Raw genomic sequence first — 17,856 nt, forward strand, 5'->3', positions numbered from 1 at the left:
TTCGATTTTTGTATATAATACATGGACAAGAAACACTGATAATTTTAGAAGTCTCTAATGTGATGTCGTAAATAAACAAATTCTGTAGTGTATGTAGTATCAGCAATGGACCCGTGCGAAGCCGGGTGAGTCACTATTACAAATATATAAATCCAGGAAGCTATTTTTTGTCATCAAAATTCTGTTGCATACAAACTATTACTTTATAATTAAATTTACATTTCATAATAAATTTTATTAAATATTCCTGGTGCACATACCACATTTATTTTTATAAAGCTTCATGTTGCTAATGTAAACCGTGCCTTAGTATCCCAAGTACACGTTCAAAAACCCGAAATTTTATATCCGAAAAGTCAGAAATGTCATTTTAATCAATTCCAATGTTTTGTATATTTTATCAGTATTTTATCAATATTTTGTGATGTTTTTTTTTGTGAATTAAAAATAAACAATATAATGTTGACATTTATTATTAATACAAGACAGGAAATATTTTATAATGAGCTTATTTTTTACTAATCCATAAGTATGAAAGTATTTTAACAATAAACATTAAGTTTTAATAATTATTTTATAAATAAAAATGAGTGCCAAAAAAGGAAAGGGACCGGTTTTCGATCCGGGTCTTTGCCGATGTTGCGGATCTATTAAAAAATGTAGACTTTTGAATGTAGAATACGAGAGTTTTGGCAAAAAGGAAATATATTCTGATATGATCATGGATTGCTATGGCCTACTCGTAAGTGGTTTTACGAATACAATAACACATAATATTACTAATTTTGTGAAACGTAAGATCGTAATTTATATTGCACAGTTAATTAATAGTACGTAAATAAAACCTCTTTTCATTTTAATGAATACTAAATAAAAAAAAAACAATTGTTGTATTGTTCAATATATATTACAGTATTGTTTCTGATAGTATTTACTCCAACTTAATCAACACATTTAGAAAAAAAATTCATTAGAAACTGCCATTTTATTTTATACAGTAGCTCTACATAGTAATGTAGAGATGGTTAAATAAAGTTGTATGCCATAATCTGTATTATTAAATTATGCAATTGTTTTAAATTTACCTTCAATCAATAAACAGTGATTTAAGAGAAAGGTTTATATAAATAAATGTATTATTATAGAAGAGGAAAATTAAAAATATAAAAATTTCATCGTTAAAAAATATCTCTTAATTTTTCTTTAATCTAAAGTTGCATATACCCATATATTGATAAGGGTAACATATTAAAGTTACAGCCTGTAAATTTCCCACTGCGGGGCTAATGGCCTCCTCTCCCATTAAGCAGAGACTTGGAACATATTCTACCACGCTGTTCTAATGCAAGTTGGATGCACATGTGGCAGAATTTCAATTAAATTAGACACATGCAGATTTCCTCATGATGTTTTCCTTCACTGCCAAGCACGAGATGAAGCATAAACACAAATTAAGCACATATATATAGTGGTGCTTGCCTGGGTTTGAACCTGAAATCATCGGGGTAACACAATAAACCCTTAAATATAAAGTAGTCTACAATATTCTTATTTCCTTAAGTTTCATAATAAAATATATTATTTCCCAGTTATCTCATTTAGACGGGAAGCCATCAGAACGTCTCGTGTGCGCTACGTGCGTTCAGAGGTTGAGAGAAGCGTTCACCTTTCGGCAACAAGTTTTAAGATGTGAAGAAGCATTTTTACAAGTGAAGATGTACGATGAGGAGACCAAAGGTATTATAAGGCATTAATGAAGTAATTACATATATAATTACTAGTATAGTAGTCATCCACGGCTTCAGTTGTGTTTTAGGATGTTGGTTGTCATGTGTTAGGCAAAAAGAGTAGCCTATGTCCTATATTAGAGTTAAAGTTTAAAGTAAATTTCCCACTGCTGGGCAAATGGCCTCCTCTCCCATTAAGGAGAGGGCTTGGAACATATTCCAACATGCTGTTCCAATGCGGGTCGGTGGAAAGAGCAACGGACAGACTGACAGAGTTACTTTCAAATTTATAATATTAATATACTTATGTTTGAATGGGAATTTCACAAGCACTTTTACTGCATCAAATACACACCAACTATTTTAATGTGGATGACAAAGATCAAATCATAAGTTTAATGCTATTTCCAATACATTTTAGTAGAGTAACAACACCCCCCCCCCCAACTCCGGTGTGGGCCACGAATAATTATGAAAAAGTATGGCACAACCAACATTACTGTTGATCAGAGTAATGTGAGATGTGAAAAAAAACAAGGGCCTCGCAAAATATATCTTGACCACATTAAAATTCGATTTTGTCTCCACTGCCTAACTCTACATTTATACCTACTATATCTACTCCACATATATGATGAAACAGCATATCCAACCTCTTTTTTAAAAAGAATGACGTCAGCATTGCGTAGTCACGAGTGTCAGGGTTTCGGTCTCTATCCATATTAGAAGTTATGAAATTAAACTCAGGATATATTCTTCTCTAATTTATTCCAATTTGAGGAGGTCCGATCACTCCAACCGCTCGAACAAGCCTGTCGATACCAATTACCGGCGCTCGGCCTTTTATAACAAAATTGAGTGGGTACACTCAATCAATATCACTTTTTTATACTTCCTTAAATATTTCAGACTAATTTAACATCTCAGAACAGTTTAAAAATTATTAAAATTATCATTTATGGACTTGTGTTTTTCTTAGATTCGTTGTTTATATAATTGAAATCAGCAGCTGATAACACCAAGCTAGAAATAGGAATCGTGTTAAGCAATTACTCTGTTTACAGAGAAAAGTACAAAACCTGAGACGGGCGATGAGAAAATCGAAGTGGAAGTCAAAACCGAGCCTCAGGAGACGGAGGATGACAGCTGTGTCCAAGGCTCACCGCCGAGGGACGCACTGGCTGATGATATGAACTGTGAGTCACTTTTCAGCCGTGGTGTAACTAAAATGCCGTTAACTGACCATTCCAAATTTTGGTCTCATATAAATACGAAAAAAAATCGTCATATATGTGCTCGACATAATTTTATGGTCTTATTATCAATAAGTTACATGCATTTTACATTTTCATAACTGGTGGATTTACAAATCTGCCGCTAGTAGGCTAGTAGGCTATTAAATTTTTGCCGCCCCTACTTTTTTTGCAGCATTCATGATTTGTGTTCTATCGTCCTCATTAAATCGGTTTCTTTCCCGTTATTAGTGTGATTATAAACTAGGTGAAACTAGCCTAAACGTGAGCATGCTACGACCAAACGACTCATGTCAATCAGCTCTAGTCTCTCACTATAGCTCGGAATACTAAATGAGCCCTTGATCCTCACACGCTCTATCTCCACAAAAACCTCGACGTCTATCTTGTTTCCACCCGGAACCTATCGACTTCCGTGACTTCCTTCTCGAAGTTTTCAGGTTGCATCTCTCGCGAACTAGACTAGACTAGTACCGCCATCTATGTTTCCACAGCAAAGCTCTGTCATGGAGGTCGTGTACATAACCTTCAACTGAGCCTGCATTTTAAACAATGACTCAGGATGTAGAAAGTTTAATGCCATATATGTACATTTTAAAAAATATTGCTAAACACTAAACCTAAAAACTCTTAATGGTTCATGCTGTTTGATCCCATGATCTACGGTCTTATTGGTTCGGCCCTAAAGTCAATTCTCCAACCTTACTCCTTATTACATCAGCTATATGCCAGTGAAAAACCCGTTAAAATCGGTCTAGCAAATCTCTGGATGAAACGCAAACAGACAGTTAGCCAGACAAAAATTGTAAAAAATGTTATTTCGGTATATGGACCGTTAAATAAAAAACGATTGTTTAAATTTTACAAAAATACGCCCAATTTCTATTATATGTATCGGAGAAAGAGCTATTTCCTAGAGTACTTCTAGAAAATAGAGTTCCAGTAATGTATTGAATACTAATACTTCTGGTACCAGACGATGTGAAACCAGAAGCGATGGCGCAGGACTCCTCGAACGACGACATACCACTACAGCAGATACTCGATCGGCCCAACAGGATCCCAAGGTCGGAGCTGGTGCCAGCGAACGGAGACACAAGAAATGTTGCAGAAAAACCAAGTACGTTCTTATCGATGCTAGACATTTTTGAAGCCTCATTTCATTTCCTTAACAAAAACAACAGCCTGTAAATTCCCACTGCTGGGCTAGAGGCCTCCTTTCCCTTTGAGGAGAAGGTTTGGAACATATTCCACCACGCTGTTCCAATGCGGGTTGGTGGAATGCATATGTGGCAGAATTTCTGTGAAATTTGTCACATGCAGGTTTCCTCACGATGTTTTCATTCACCGCTGAGCACGAGATGAATTATAAAGACAAATTAAGCACATGAAACAGCGGTGCTTGCCTGGATTTGAACCTGCACTCATCGGTTAAGATGCAAGCGTTCTAACCACTGGGCGATCTCGACTCTTTTTTGTAATTTCCTTAACATACATAGAAAAGTAGATAACATACATAAGAATATATAGATGTAGAATTATGCAGTAGTATCGTTGGTAGGTACAAAAAACAACATTAACAGCCTGTAAATTTCCCACTACTGGGCTAAGGCCTTTTCGAGGAGAAGGCTCTAATGCGTGTTGGTGGAATACACGTGTGGCAGAATTTATGTGAAATTAGACACATGCAGGTTTCCTCAAGATGCTTTCCTTCAACGCCAATTACGAACTCATGAATATTCACTGGTGCTCGCCTGGGTTTGAACCCGCAATGATGGCCCAGTGGCTAGAACGCGTTCATCTTAACCGATGATTACGGGTTCAAACCCAGGCAAGCACCACTATATATATGTGCTTAAGTTGTGTTTGTAATTCATCTCGTGCTCACCGGTGAAGGAAAACATCGCGAGGGAACCTGCATGTGTCTAATTTCATCGAAATTCTGCCACATGTGCATTCCACCAATCCGCATTGGAACAGCGTGGTGGAATATGTTCCTAACCCTCTCTTTAATGGAAGAGGAGGCCTTATCCCAGCAGTGGGAAATTTACAGGCTGTTACTTTACTTTTTTTGGGATCAGAGTAATGTACGTGATTTTGTCCAATGTTTATATTTCCAGAGATACCGATGTCTAAGTTACAGCAGCGCATGCGCGAACGCGATCCATCCTACATCACGGAAACTAACATCCTAACCATTGTTGAGTTCTCCTACGTGTGCCCTTTCAAGTGCCGGCACAACCACCTCCTCTGCTTCTACTGCGGGGAGAACTTCTCCGACCCTGAACTTCTGAGAAGTCACACGCTGCACAACCATCATCCGAAGAAGTTCAAGATAACTGAGCACAAGAATATGCTCAAGGTCGATCTGACGAGGATAGACTGCAGACTTTGTCCGGAGCACATAACGAGTCTGGACGACTTCAGACACCACATCTCAAGCGTCCACAAGAAGAAATACTACTTTAATAATCGTGATCTCCTCTTACCGTTTCGTCTGTGCAATAATGAGTTCAAGTGCGCGCTCTGTGACTCTGTGTTCCCGTACTTCCACGCTTTGAATAAGCACATGAATGAGCATTTCAGTAACTATGTGTGTGAAACCTGCGGTCTGGGCTTTGTGGACCGGGGCAGGTTCATAATGCATCAGCAGCGTCACGAGGAAGGCGACTTCCCGTGCGAAGTCTGCGGGAAGGTCTTCAAGGCTCAGTATAATAAGGAGTTGCATGTGGATAGGGTGCATAAGAAGAGAGGTGAGTTTTTGTTTAACTTTTTTCTCCTGTGATTTATACTTGTTGAAATATGGTAAAACTAGTTATAACGGATTTGAATCGCGTATTTTATTTTAAGTGCTCGAAACGTCGGGATGTTAAAAATAATTAATATACGCGATTCAAATCGATTATAACTAGTTTTATTTCAATGTGTAATAATCGCGAACATTTATGACAACATTATGTATACTAGTTGTTTGCGTTTTAGGGTGTTAGGTTAGGTTAGGTATATGTCCTTTCTAGGAGTTAAAGTTTGCTTCATACCAAATTTCAGCAAGTAGCTTATCGGTTTGATAGTGAAAGAGCTACAGACAGACAGACAAACAGAGTTACATTCATACGTACTTGTTTGAGTTGTGTACGGTTTTCACTTGGTGGTAGGGCTTTGTGGGCAAGCCCGTCTGGGTAGGTACCACCCACTCATCACTTATTCTACCGCCGAACAACAGTACTCAGTATTGTTGTGTTCCGGTTTGTAGGCTGAGTCAGTGTAACTACAGGCACAAGGGATATAGCATCTTAGTTCCTAAGATTGGTGGCGCATTGACGCCATCTTTTGGAAAAAGAGTCTCGTGGAAAGACCTTCGTAGATAATGTCGATATATCGAGCTCCACCACATGAAAATAAAAAACATTGGAAATATCCCGTTTTAAATACTGGTAGTAATATAATAACCATTTTAATTTAAAAACTTTTACGGAAAAACTATTGAAATTAAATTTTTACAATGTCTGCCCAAGGTGACATGAAAACTACACGATTAACTGAAACAACAACCTCTTCCTCTTACTTTATAATGTAGAAGAACCGGCAAGAAACTCAGTAGTTACTCTTTAACTTGTGCCGTATATGCACATATGTATTAAAGTAAACAGTAAAGTTACATATTCTATGACTAAAATACTTCAAATCTGTGTATCTCATATTCTTTGGCATATATCATGTATAAAAGTCGAAGCATTGCATATGTAAAACAGAGTGTCTATCAAGTGCGTCACAGTCCGTATAATTGTACCGTCTCGTTAATAAATCGTGAAACAGTTTGTGACTTTCATTATCCTCTACACAAACCCAGCAACAATTAGTGACCCCGACGGCATCATCATGATATCGGCACAAACTCTTTTCTAATCTCAGGGTCTTGATAAATGTCTATAGACTGTTTACCATCATCTAGTACTTAGTGAAGTATGAAGTGGGGGGTTCGTTTGATATTCCAGGTAGGGTATACTGCCCGAAGTGCGACGTGAGGCTGATGACCTACCCTCAGAAGTTGAAGCATCTTGTGGAGGTCCACGGCGAGGAGCCACTCTCGTTTCCCTGCAACCTGTGCGACAAGGTCTGCGAAACTAGGAGGAAGTTGACGATCCACAGACGGAAGGAGCACTTGAAGGATTACAGGTGACGTATCAGATATACTGCCTTTCAAACTAGCTGTGCCCGTGATCTTGTACGCGTTTGAATTTAACAAAATATATATTGTAGCCTAAGTTACTTCTTATTATATAAGTGAAAGACCCGTCAAAATCGGTCCAGCCGTTCCATAGATTAGCCGGAACACAGACAGATGACAGAATTTTTTTTGTAAAAAATGTTATTTTGGTATACGTACCGTGTATAGACACTCCAATTGTGTTATATGTATGGATACAAAAGAATATCCTTAATGGAAGTAGGAAAAATGTTATACAAAACTTTGATTATGTATTTCAGGCGATTTGCTAATAACTTAGATATATTGACTACTAAGAGTTAATGAATAATATTTAAATAATTGTATTTAACTAATTTAACTTTGCATTTTGGAAATGTTGAAAAAGAGTAACCACTGAGTTTCTTGCCCTTCTGTGGTAGCTTCACTCAATTGTTAAATGACGATTCGAAAAGTGCTTGTAAAAGCCTACTTGAATAAAGTTTATTTTGATTTGATTTGATTTAATATGCCTTTATTTATAACTAGTGACCCGCTCCGGCTTCGTACGATTGCAATGCTGATACTAAATATACTGCAGAATTTGTTTCTTGGCCTTGAATTATAGGACCTTTTTATGCATATTTTTTTGAGTTTTGTCAAAATCCTTCAGAAAAACATTGGAATTTATAGCAATCCTTTATTTTCTGAGATGCAGGGATGGTCCAGTGAGCTGAGAGGGCCCAGTGGTTAGAACGTGTGAGTCTTAACCGATGATTGCGGGTTCAAACCCAGCCAAGCACCACAATATATATATGTGCTTAATTTGCGTTTATAATTCATCTCGTGTTCGGCGGTGAAGGAAAACATCTTGAGGAAACCTGCATGTGTCTAATTTGATCGAAATTCTGCCACATGTGCATTCCACCAACCCGCATTGGAACAGCGTGGTGGAATATGTTTCAAAACCTTCTCTTTAATCTTAGTGGAGGCCTTAAGGGGTGGGATTTATAAAATCTGTTCTCAGCGGTTGTCTTTTTTATGCTATTGGTTCGCCGGCATATGGACCACGTGATGGTAAATGGTCACCAGCCCCCATAGATAATGCCGCTGTAAAAAGTAGAGGGTTTGAAAGCGAGAGCTTCCTTTAAGGAGAGGGTTTGAAACATTCTATATGTTCCAAATCCTCTCCTAAATGGAAGAGGAGGCCTTATCTCAGCAGTGGGAAATGTACAGGCTGTTACTTTTCTTACTACTTTAGTAAATGAATCCTTTATTTTCCAGATATGAATGCCAATGCTGCGGTCAGAAGTTCTTCACACGTTTCGCGCTCACGAACCACATGCCCACACACACGGGCGAGAGGAACTTCAAGTGCAAGGTCTGCGAGAAGACGTACCCTCGGCTGAAGACCCTCAAGGACCACATCCGCATCCACACCAACGACAGGCGCTACCGCTGCCACATATGCGGGCAGGCCTTCATACAGAACTGCAGTCTGAAGGGCCATATGAAGAGCCAGCATCCCGAATATAGTTAATTTTGTGTATTTAATATAATTTTAAGGATATTTTTTGGGTTTTATTTCCTTTGATCAGATATTCAATAAAACCGATTACTGCTGTTACACAACCAATAGAAATAGCTCCCTATCGCGCTATTCGTCGCTATAGATTCTTGTCAGTTTGACCCGACACAGCGAGTGCATGTAAATTGACGCGTCAAATTGACGAATATATTAGGTCGAATTATACAACCAATAGAAATAGCTCCCTATCGCTCCACTCGACGCTATTCGTCGCTATAGATTCTCGCGTCAGTTCGACCCGAGACAGCGAGTGCATGTAAACCGACGCGTCGAATTGACGAATATATTAGGTCATATGATATTACAAGTTATTACGTTTGTGTAAAGATCATATTCGCACGAGAAATAAATATCGATAGTTTGGGAGAGCGTACTCAATTCGGATGTGATCGGTTTTACGAATTTTGCCGATGGTAAATCTACGTTGTTGTACAATCGTTAGATTACAATCTGTCGATATATTATGAACCGTGAAATTTAATTGTAATTTAACGCATTATGTTTCGCTATATTGTAATCTGTCGATGGGAAGCGGTCACATTGTTAACTGGCGTAGAACGGATGCATGTCGCGCGCTGATTGGTTGCGCTATTATTAAAATGGCAAAGTTTTATGTTCGATATATTAAACTGGATTCTATTTTTATAATATTTAAAAGTATAGTGACGGTATTATACTTTTATTTTTTTATTTTTTATGGTATAGGTTTGTGGACGAGCATATGGACCACCCGGTGGTAAGTGGTCACCATCACCCATAGACAATGAAACTGTAAGAAATATTAACTATTATTTTAAGATGTTATGTCCCTTGTGCCTGAAGTTACACTGGCTCGCTCAAATTTCCATGAAATACACATTTATTTAATTATAATTTTGAGTCTCAATTCATACTACCTATAGGCAAAATAAAACGACTGTTAAATGTATTAAATAATATTTTACTTTAATTAAACATCACATTATATAAATAATACAAATAATTATATTTACATTTAAGCGCAATTAAATTATCATCATTCTATACAAACATTTTTAATCTGTTTACATAATTGACATCAACGTCAATGTCATTTTTTCGCGCCAAATCGAACAGATATTAAACTAAATTTCTTTTACGTTAATTAAAACCGCCTTCCATTTCGAAAACTTGGTGATGACTTTTCATATGGTTTTTGAGACTCCCGTTCTGCGTGAAGGCTGTGTTGCAAACATCACACTTGAATCTCCTTTCGCTGCTATGAGATCGTATATGTTCCTGTAGGGACTGGAGCCTTGGGTAACTCTTATCACAGAACTCACATCTAAAATTCCTCTCCCCTGTATGAGTCGCCATGTGCTCCTTCAAACGGGACGGCAAGTAAAACCTCTGGTCGCAGAGATCGCACTGATGACGATACACTTTCAAATGGTTCCGTCTATTGTGTTCCATCAACGTTTTACGCCTATTATAGACTTTATCACACAGCTTACAAGGAAACGTGCGTTTGTCACCATGGACCTCTATCAAATGGCGATTACGTAACGCATACGACAGGAAAGTCGCCTCGCATTTGTAACAATTGACAAAAGGCTTCTTTTCATGTACAGTCGCGACATGTAAGCTCCTACTGTACTTCGATTTTAGATTCTTACCGCATATCTCACAGGGAAAATTCACATCGACCTTATTATGGGCCTTTATGTGCGTTCTCAATGACGCCTGCTCCAAAAAGCAGGCGCCACACATATCACATGTGAACGTACCGAAATGATCGATCATATGTTTTTTTAGGGAATCGAAATAAGGAAACACACTGTTGCACTCAGTGCACGTTAGATTATTTAATGTCAGACGAAACTTCAGAAATTCATTTGCCACAGGATATATAACTTTGCCGTGTACATTAGTGATGTGCGTTTTAAATGTATCGAGATCGTCGATTTTTTCGGGACACAGTCTACAATCGATTCTTGTGATATCGATTTTGGGAGTTTTCTTGTTTTCTGTTGTATCTTCAAAGAGTTCCTTCGGGTCGTGGGATAGCGTGTGTTCTCTGAGCTCGTTGGGATTCGTGAACTGGTCCTTACAATAGTAACAGTAGTAGAAGCTGATGCGATTATGAAATGGACAGACGTAGGAATTGTGAACGATTGTTACAGTATTCGTGAATGCCATTTGGTCGTGATCGATGGCTTGTTTTTTTAGTTGTAATTTTTTCTGAGGCGGCGAATCTGTAATTAAACATTAACCCATGAACTACAAATGTGCAGACTTCTAGAAGACTAACTTTTTTATACAGATATAGACATTTATATAAAATCTTATACGTATGAAAATTATCTTTATGTAATGTTTATGTAATATAATACTACTGTTATATGTACCTACTGTTACTTGTGAATGATAACTTGCCCAGATAAACCCTTTAGGGGTTTTCGTGGCATTTTATATTGTTAAACTAAGCTGTATTTTCTTTTGAAATTTGAACAATAAAGAATAAAAAAAACTAAAGTTTAGAAGAGAAATTAAAGCATTTACACTCGTCCAAAAATATCTCTAAGATTTTTTCTATGAATAGAAATTAAATAGATAAAAAATAGTAATTTTTTTTCGCATTTAAACCTCTGACCTAAATATGTATATCTTAAGTCACATACTATATTTACAAGAACATTTTAAGAAAAATACCTATAGGTATATTGTTATTTACAAAAACCTACTTTTAAACAAATACAGATGTTGGTAGGTTTATAAATCTCTCATTTACTTGGTGGTAGGGCTTTGTGCAAGCCCGTCTGGGTAGGTACCACCCACTCATCAGTTATTCTACCGCCAAATAACAGTACTTAGTATTGTTGTGTTCCGGTTTGAAGAGTGAGTCAGTGTAACTACAGGCACAAGAGACATAACATCTTACTTCCCAAGGTTGGTGACGCATTGACGATGTAAGGAATACTTAATATTTCTGACAGCGTCATTGTCTATGGGTAATGGCGACAACTAACCATCAGGTGACAGATATGCTCGTCCGCCAACCTATACCATAAAGAAAGTCTTAATTTGGGTTTATATTTATTCATCTGTGATCGGCAGTGAAAGAAAACATCGTGAAACCTGCGCCTAATTTCATAGTAATTCTGCCACATGTATATACCACCAAAATACATTGGAACAGTGTTGTGGAATATGTTCCAAACCTTCTCCACACAGGAAGAGGTGGCCTTAGACTAGCATTTAATCTTGCTATTTACCCAGAGTCGGATTTAAAGGTCTGGAGGCCCCCGGGCCACAATGCAGTGGGGGCCCTAGACAAACAGAAGCGTGAACAACCTAATAATTATATTATCATGAATTAATTACTTTTTTTATTTCAATCAGTAAGCAATGATTTACTTACTTGTATTGGTAACTTTTAAAATATTAAATAATATTTTTACTATAATTTGACTATATCTCGGTATTTGTTAACTTGCTGAAAACTGTGGCCCCCACTAATGTGGAAGCCCCAGGGCAGTTGCCCCGGTTGCCCTCCCATAAATACGGCCCTGTATTTACCCTAATCAAAGAGTTCATATTAAAATGTTACCATTGTATATATTAATTACCTGTTTTCAACAGCTTGTCAAGCTTTTCCCTCAATCTGTGCATTTTCCCGCCACTTCTCAACTCCTTACAAACTTTGCTCTTCTGAGTACTTCTTGTTTTCTTTAAGGGCAGCCTCGGTTTGACATTGTCTTCTATCGATGTTTGTGAATCTAGTTTAATCGTTAAATCGTCATCTGAAATTTATAAAATAGAATTAATTTCATTTTCAACATTTCTGATCAAAATTAGTGTTACCATCTTCCTTTGATGAGCTGAGATGGCCCAGTGGTTATAACGCATGCATCTTAACCGATGATTGCGGGTTCAAACCCAGGCAAGCACCACTATGTGTATGTGCTTAATTTGTATTTATAATTCATCCCGTGCTCTACACTGAAGGAAAACATCGTGAGGAAACCTGCATGTGTCTAATTTCATTAAAATTCTGCCACATGTGCATCCCACCGACCCGCATTGGAACAGCGTGGTGGAATATGTTCCAAACCCTATCCTTAATGGAAGAGGAGGCCTTATCTCAACAGTGGGAAATGTACAGGCTGTTACTTTACTTTACTACTTTACATCTTCCTTTTTAGGAAGATCGTATGATTACATAGAAGAGATCGTATTTAGCAAAAAGAAACAAGATCTATCAAGTTTGAATACAAGAAGTCCTTTACATAAAAATTCCATTCCATTGACTTGCTGAGGCCACATAATAATCATCATAGTCATACACTGTGTATTTCATTAAATTGGTACAAATAAGCTATTTATGATTATGGGTATATATTTTGAAAAGATCGCATGTTTTCCGTACGATTTCGATTAACTGATCGTACATCTTTCAAGAGCCAAAAAGGTCGTATAAATACGATCTAAATCGTAACGTTGGCAACACGGGCAACTTTGATATATTGAAATAAAACTAGTTTTAACGGATTTAAGTCGCGTATATTAATTATTTTTATCATCCCCACGTTTCGAGCACTTTACAGCGTTCGTGATCACTGGTCTACCCGTGCGATATGCGACTTAAATCCGTTGAAACTAGTTTTATTTCAATGTGTAATAATCGCGAAAATCTAAGACAACATTAACTTAAATATATGTTCAAAAATCAGAGAAGCGAGGTCAGGTCCGACATTGAATCTGAAAGACATGGAACTGAGGGGGTGCTGCGAATCAGAGTCGCAGTCCGGCGACATCTCCTGCACAAGGACTTGCCTTCTCTATAGTAAGTCTGGTAGTGTTCATGTGTCGTAATGTCGTCTTCATTGTCCTGGAGAAAACCTGCCTGATCGGACGCCAGGTCACTACGATCTGTCACTACGCAAAGACCGGGACTACACGCAGAATTAACTTAGAGGAGTGTCCAACATGGTGGCAAGGTTGGATGGGACATCTTGTGAATCGTTTAGACGAGGAAACCGACGTGGTCGTACTCTTGAGACCGTCAGTGTCCAAGTGGAGACGAAGTGAAAATTCCTGGTATCTTTCTGAAAGTTTCTACAGTGTGGAAGAAAACCTGGAATCGAGGGGTCCTATCACGAGTGTTGCCTGCTTGGGACTATATGGGTGATATGGTCCCAAGCGGCATGGCACACCTCACCAGTATACCAGATACATCCCCACTTTACATTATAAGCCCAGAACTTCAGTATCCTGTACAAGTCATTACAAGTATTTACTAAAAATATAATGCATAGCAATAAACTTGTACATCTTGTATGAATGAGTATTATTTATATGTAACATCTCAACCTGTACATGTAATTTAACATGCGCCAATTAGATTATTAACATAAACATATAATATTTACCGTAATGGTCGTCTTGTGCATCTGTTACATCGTTCGAATCATTCTCACAAGCCGGCTCTGTTTTTATTTCGATTTTCACATTTTGGTCATTATCTGAAACATTGGAGACATTACTTACATTATTACTGTTAGAATTAGAAATAAAATCTTATTACTTACATTTTCATTTAATATACACGTAAATGAATTATATACACAAATTAAGCACATATATATATAGTGGCACTTGCCTGGGTTTGTACCCGCAATCATCGGTTAAGATGCATATGTTCTAACCAATGGGCCATCTCGGCTCATATAATTTCAATTAACTTGCATAATATTTTATTTTGAAACCTTACACATATCTCAAAATATAATTATATGCAGTAGCGTGTACCGGACTGTCCTTAACTACAGTGGAAGGTCACAAAAACTGTTTCCTACGAGGTTTATACTATATCTCATTATTATCAATATCAGAGAAAATGTTAAGCTACATAAAGTATATCCAATTGACCGTGTATTCCATTTAAAGAGAATTTACATACATTATATTTCTACCCTACATGAAATTTGTGAATAACTTATAAGAATATATATATATATATATATTCTTTTCCCTATATTTTATTTCTATTCCCTATATATATATAAGAATATATATATATATATATATATATATATATATATATATATATATATATATATATATATATATATATATATATATATATATATATATATATATATATATATATATATATATATATATATATATATATATATATATATATATATATATATTCACATATATATATAGGGCATAAGCCCTAAATACAGTTTTTCATTAATATTTTGATCATCCACTGAAGTATATATAAATTCTAACACTAATTGCTGACATTTAAAGTTTTTTATTTTAAATATATGATGAGATTAACTAAAGTTAAATAACTTATGTTCTGATAGTATGTATGTATGTATTAGTGAATATGGGTTGAATTAATACAAATACTTATTTATAGAATTTACCATCTTTATTCTGTAACCGAGCCTCTAAAAACATCTGCTCAGACTGGAGCACTTGTCGTCTGAACGCACAAGCTTCTCGTAGACGGGAAACACACGTCGCACAAATACAGGACTCTTTGTTATCATCTTCTAAGTGTGATAACTGAAAATCATTTAATTTTTGACAGAACTAAAATTTTAGAATTAGGTCCTTTTTTTACATGGCAACCAGGATTGCTTCGTGTTGCCGTACGCACTAGCGAGCAGCGTGGAGGTGCATGATCATCGCCCTTTCCTGAGTAAAGCACCAGCCCTGAACAACAGAGGCCACAATGTGTTCTATCCACACAATAAGACAGCCTCATTAATCCGTGCTGAGGACGTGGTAGCAGTAATTTCACTGGTTAGGAATCCCACATGATCCGATTGCCCAACCCGGTTAGGAAATATTACGGTTTCGAGTACGTGAATTCGCAAATGCCAAAGCGAACTCGCGATTATTTTTTTGAGGTAGCGTTAATATGCAAGTATTAAGTAATAAGTGCTAAGAATTGTACGAATATACCAAAAATGTAAGCGTTACACATCTAGTTATTCAGTCTTACTAACTTATGAAGATTTCTGTCAAAAAAAATATGAGAACTCGCAAATCCAATCTACCTTTTCAAACATGATTTTTAAGATAGTTTTGAAATAAAAAACTGCGAGATATGGAATAAAGTTGATAGTTTTTAGTGTAGGATATTATAATTACTCACAAGTAATCCGAAAACATCCATGAACATATCCGAATACACTTCTTTCGTACCCATGAATTCGTATTCCGTTGTTAGAAGCCGACATTTCTTTATGGAACGACAACAACGACACAGAGCTGGGTCAATTAAAGGTCCTTTATTTTTCTTTGATAAATTAACGTCCTCCATTTTTTTTAATTCAACTCATAATAATATAAAATATACAAAATACTAATGAAGCAAGTAGCTCCATTATTGTATTGGGCTTGCTCCTTTTTTATTGTCAACTTGACTTTTGAGATTTGATAATAAAAAAGATCTTAGTTTGACAAGCGCAGCGTTTCGTTTTCACTTGAACTTGTAGTGATGTCGCAGGTCATAAAGTCGTGTTCTAAATAAAGTCGATAGTTTTTGTACGTTATGAGACAAAATTATTGCAGCATTAAAAAAAATATATATATATTTTCCTGTATCTGTGTCTGTCTTCTTGTATTGTAATACCAGATAAGGACGATTTCTTCTTTCTTATCACTCCATCTTTACACTTTAAAATGTTTAAGCTCTATTGACTTTTATTTAAAATATCTTAAACTTATAAGCCATATATCTTTATATGCTTTTGTCGCTTTAATTGTCATATTGTTTTACTATTTCAAATAAACCTTCATGCACTTATTTTTAAAGCATTTATCATAAAATCACTATCTATTAAAAAAGACTCAGCAACACCAAAAATAATTTTGTAGTGATTTATATTTTATATCGTATCAGTAGAATTAAATAGGGTCATGTTTACTAAGTTTTTAAATGGTTAAAGTTAAAAGGACAAGTCAAATATCTACTAAACTAATTCGAAAAAGACAAATTTTGGAATCAATAAAACAGCGTTATGTACAAATAAGTTTATTAAAAAATTAATAATTTAAAATAAAATTTTGATACGAAATAAAATTTATTGATCTCTTGTATATTAAGGTTCATTAGTTTGGCCTTATATAATTAAATGGACAAACCTTGCCATAAACAAAGTGCTCAATAACAAAACAACAACCTGAAATATTTTTATAAATATTAAAACACATATATTAATTATGAAAATTATTTTTTCGCTCTCGAACCATTTGTTTATAAAGCATATTTTTGATCATCTTGCATATTGAATCATATCTCATAAGTTAAGCGACCAATTCAATCGCACTGATCAATTTCTTTCGCATCTTCTCCATCCTACGTGACATTGGCGAAATAATCTGTGCCTGGTCGGCACAACTAAAAGCCCTTAAACTAGAAATTTGATTGGTTAGTAATGGGACCACATTCTACGGAAGCTTCGTTTAATACAGTTAGAAACCACACTCTTTGGTTCGTCCATTTAAATTATATCAGTCAAATCGCTCGTTACTTAAATTATCTTATGTGAACAATAGTACATTGTATTTCAAATATAAAATATCTTTATAATATAAAACACTTTTATTTTGTTACAGTTGTGATTTGAGTATTCATTAAAGCCTTATTTTCAACACATTTCAAATTATACTCAATTTTAATAGAATTCGAACTGACTTAAATATTTATTATTGCTTTATATAAGAAATTTATGCCATGATACATAAATTACATTGTTTTAGATTTATTTTTGAAAACACTTTTAATAACAGCGTCCCAGCATCGAAGCTAATATGTGTTTTCATGTTATTTGTTTTTATGTTTTTTACAAATTGGTTTCGAATGCGACTCCATTGCACTTGATGGTATGCGGTAGTGGATCTCGCAATACTAGCTTGCCATGTCTCTTCAAGCATCGCTTTGTTTATGAAATGGATTTATCTTATCCTTATCCACCAGCAAATAAAATAACGAAAAATGGAAACAAATAACTTTCCTACACACAACTTCACAAGTAGACGTCACTGAATAAGAAATAGTGATTTTAATATTATTTCAGCGATAAAGATAATCGGGTATACATATTCTTTGTC

General features: G+C 35.9%; 2 protein-coding genes across 2 annotated transcripts; one reads left to right on the forward strand and one right to left on the reverse strand.

Annotated features, from left to right (window-relative positions):
• Positions 1-461: 461 nt before the first annotated feature.
• On the forward strand, positions 462-8,736 carry LOC124541443 (zinc finger protein 260-like). Its single transcript, XM_047119329.1, has 7 exons — positions 462-742; positions 1,590-1,737; positions 2,792-2,923; positions 3,957-4,100; positions 5,101-5,733; positions 6,976-7,156; positions 8,451-8,736. Exons 1-7 carry the CDS (start codon positions 587-589, stop codon positions 8,704-8,706), a joined length of 1,650 nt encoding a protein of 549 aa, XP_046975285.1. The 5' UTR covers positions 462-586; the 3' UTR covers positions 8,707-8,736.
• A 937-nt stretch (positions 8,737-9,673) lies between these two features.
• LOC124541450 (zinc finger protein 26-like) lies at positions 9,674-16,168 on the reverse strand. The gene is made up of 5 exons (XM_047119336.1): positions 15,896-16,168; positions 15,159-15,300; positions 14,145-14,237; positions 12,342-12,515; positions 9,674-10,967 (listed from the first exon to the last, which is right to left on the reverse strand). The coding sequence occupies exons 1-5, from the start codon at positions 16,061-16,063 to the stop codon at positions 9,874-9,876; spliced, it is 1,671 nt and encodes a 556-aa protein (XP_046975292.1). The 5' UTR covers positions 16,064-16,168; the 3' UTR covers positions 9,674-9,873.
• Positions 16,169-17,856: the final 1,688 nt, after the last annotated feature.

The sequence above is a fragment of the Vanessa cardui genome, chromosome 28 (assembly GCF_905220365.1).
Source record: "Vanessa cardui chromosome 28, ilVanCard2.1, whole genome shotgun sequence".
Lineage (NCBI taxonomy): Eukaryota > Metazoa > Arthropoda > Insecta > Lepidoptera > Nymphalidae > Vanessa > Vanessa cardui.